The 3615-nt window shown below is 48.3% G+C and overlaps 1 protein-coding gene across 1 annotated transcript; it reads left to right on the forward strand.

Annotated features, from left to right (window-relative positions):
• Nucleotides 1-126: 126 nt before the first annotated feature.
• Nucleotides 127-385, forward strand: Pmar_PMAR000508 (prolyl-tRNA synthetase, putative; the record flags this gene model as incomplete). The annotated part of the gene is made up of 2 exons (XM_002780622.1): nucleotides 127-216; nucleotides 263-385. Coding segments are annotated over 2 exons (213 nt in total), but the record flags the coding sequence as incomplete, so codon positions are not given.
• Nucleotides 386-3615: the final 3230 nt, after the last annotated feature.

Below are 3615 nucleotides of genomic sequence, written 5' to 3' on the forward strand. Positions count from 1 at the left end.
TTTGGGAAAATCGTGTTGTTCTTTGACCATTTCTACCCTAATTCGTATATAAACTGCTGGAGCATACATACTAACACTGTGCTGACTCATGTCCTCTGGTGTGAATCGATCAACTTCATTTTCCAGGAGCTGCGTGACATTCTATTGAATGATGGAGCCCGCTGTGTTCTCGATGACGATCGGAAGAAAAGACCGGGATTCAAATTTACCAAATGGGTAGGATAGTCGTTCTCTCTGTGATGCACATACGGTGCTTCTTCAGGACCTCCAGGGTGTTCCACTTAGTATTAGAATCGGCAGCAGAGAGGTTGAAACGAATACGGTTACTCTTGCGTATAGACACACTGGTGAAAAGGTTAATGAACACCTATCATGCTGCGGCAAGGTAGAGTTATGTGTTTGACTGCAGCTCCGACTATCGCCTTAGATACGTCTCTATCTGGACCGAATTAGTTCGGAGATGTTATCAGCTGCACGCCGCCCTCACTGATAATCACGCAGTTGACATAATTCAATTTGACTACACTCGTTTCTCACTGTCTATTGTGGTCTTCGTTATTATGAGTGCATGGGGAGGTTGACGCACTTGGATTCTTCGTAACATAGAGTGATTGCCATCAGAGTCTCTTCCGACCGCAGTCAGTGGGATTCAGTGAAACCTAGTCGAAAGCCGCTCCAGAGAAGGCTCATTCACTTCTGCGGCAGAAGTACTGACCGCCGGTCAGAGTTGCACTCGTAATACGAGTCTCGTATGGCTTCTTCTGATGAGGTCGTAAGAAATTCTATGGGGAGTGTTCTGTCCCTTGTGTTTATGAATTGTACACGTAGGTTGAGCTCGCTATCCTGAAAATAGAAGCTGGAATGTAAACTGATCGGAGAGCTTTGATTGAGCAGCAAAATGAAGTCGACAAATTGAGAGCTTGTCTGGAAACGGAGAAGGTACTTTAGCGAAATACGCATTCGGGAATATCACCTATTCTGTCGAGGGAGGAAGTGAGAAATAGCTGAGGTAGGTTCGTCTGGGGGCAGTACACAACACACATCTGAGTACGGGGCAGCAGCTCTTGACCGCCGAGCGGGAAAGGGACGCCCTCGCAGTTCAAGTGGAGCAGTTGCAGGAATCGCTTGCAGAAGCTCGGAGACAGAGTCGGCTGTTGGAGGTGAGGATATCGAGACAACAGCAGATTTATGAGCTGTGTTGCAGGCTACGATCGAGAATGATCGAAGGGCTGTTGATAAAATGGAGCACGAGCTGTCGTTGACGAATATCAGACTTCAAGTCTGAGACTTGGAAAGAGCAACTAGCAACACCCCGAGGTGTCGTCGATGCGGCATCTGGTTCCAATTTGGAACTTCTAAACGAGAGATTGTTGAGCTCAGTTCGCTTGAGGAAACGAGAGGTCGACCTCGAGAGGCGCGAGATTCCTGTGAAGGATCGGATACTATTGGAACTAGAGTCGGAACGAGAATCTCTGAAGGAGAAGGTGAAAGGGGGTAGGTGATCCTGCGCCGCGTAGGGAAGATATCCCGCGTCCCTGCTTGGGGATCCCTGGAATTTGAGCTTCCTAGGGGATCCCTGTTCGTCGCAAAGTTCTCAATTTCGTGGAGTCTGAGTATACCGAATCGATTGGTGGCGCGGTTTCTCGTCCCTCGACTGTCACTTGCGCTATCCAGTCCAGCAGTGACAATCCGGCCTCCTCCCAATGCTATTGCATTGATGGGGTGGGGCGAGTGGGCGTCGAGCCTCCACAGGATTTTGGGTTCGGTCATTTGTATTGTCGGCAGGGAGTAACCAATCAGTCTCCCGGTCTCGGTGCCAGCGTGGAAGTAGTAGCCGCTCGGTGATGCTGAGCCATTGACGATGCCAGCGCAGCCCGAGTATCACCGATCGCCGAGCTCGGGCGCTTCGCTATCAAGTAAGTCATTCCAAATGAAGGTGATTACCCCATGTGGCCAAGCCAAACCAATAAGAGGCTTATCTCCGAGATTCAGTCTCACCCACGATGAACTGCTTAGCTGTCTCGACTGAAACAATCACTCGTACATTTACTGGTGAGGTCTCTCTCATTCTGCACTTCCATCTGCGATCATCTTTTTCCGTTTTTTTATGTAACATACGACGTATGTCATACGTTGTGTAGTTAGGCAGGCACCATAACCTAGCCTTTCAAGTAAGTGAAGGTTAAAAATTATTCAGTCTCATCCTCGAGTAATACGTATAACTTGAATAATACGAACACTTTGAAAGCTGCCGACGAAAAGACCGACACTTCGACTGTCGCTCAGTCTCCCTCTTCGGAGCCTCGATGGCCACGTCAGAAAGACGACTCTGTCCGAGATTTACTAACGATCCACGTATGTCATCGCTGCCAGCGATGACATACAGCGCCTCCCTCAGCCAGCGATTCGCTGGCTGACTGCTCAAACTGTCGTGCCTTATTGATGCGATACGGCAAATGTGGTGCGATGATGAGTACGCAATATTTATTCACGATTCGCGTTGATCGACATGTATATCGCATACGTTAATAACACTGTTACTAACTAGTAATACTAAGTAACATCAGAACGGATTCAAGTTGAATCATTCAACTAGTACAAAGAGGCTGTCATATACTATCGGTCACTGTGGGATTAACAGGGGCCCCCCGTTGACTAACACTACTCGGAAGTGCCATTTGGACTCAAAAGCAGAACTACTCAGACTCATAATCTCTTATGTAAACTTAACCCTCATCCTAAGAACTTGAATCGTCGTAAAAAGGGGCCATCCGGCCATAGCGAGATCGACCTGATGAGCACGGTACGCGTACACAAGCACGCATGCGAAACGAAAAGCGAGCCGCTCTACGATGGAGCTGGCAAACATGGTGTAGTCTGCTGTAATCGACCATCCTCTACTCTACAGTTACTACACGGCAATGTAGAGAATTACCTTGAAATCGATATTACGACGCGAAAATTCCGTTTATAATCGAGGAGCATAATGCACGCGATTCGCGTCCAAGCCGGAGGTTGAAGATGTCAATGTCCTTTAATACAGACAGAGTCCTTCACCGAGCCTGGGAGAACGGGAATCACCTCACGATAGGAGAGGATATTGCACGGACCTGCATAGGATGTGCAGCCCTCGGGTACAAAATGCGCGCGGTTTAAGATATGCATTACCTGGGTGGTTTCCGCTTCGCTCGATATAACCGAAGCCTTTCATTCCCCAAGACTCCCCCCAGGTGTTCATGATTTTCCAATACCTAAGGCCGAATTCATCACCAGGAAATACAGTGGTACTTACGGTTTTCCTTCTGAAGAAGTGCCATACCCAACGATGATGACGTTATGGTTCGGAGCCAACGCTTCACAATCCTTGGCTACAAGGTTGAGCGAAGATATGCTTGACAACTACTCGAGTGGGCTCCCACTTGTTATGATGCCTCCCTTGTAATGTACAAATGCGGGAGTCGAAGCATATATTTTGGCTCCTACGGGTCCGGTTGCCACACCGCTTATCATAGCTGCTTCATTTGCTGCTGGTATGGTCGTCGTTTGAGTAGCTTGCTCAGCTGAGAGATCAGAAAAGCTCAAACGGTTCGGGTCGAATCTTGTTTGCTAGTTGGC

The sequence above is a fragment of the Perkinsus marinus genome (genome assembly GCF_000006405.1).
Source record: "Perkinsus marinus ATCC 50983 genomic scaffold scf_1104296944382, whole genome shotgun sequence".
NCBI lineage: Eukaryota > Perkinsozoa > Perkinsida > Perkinsidae > Perkinsus > Perkinsus marinus.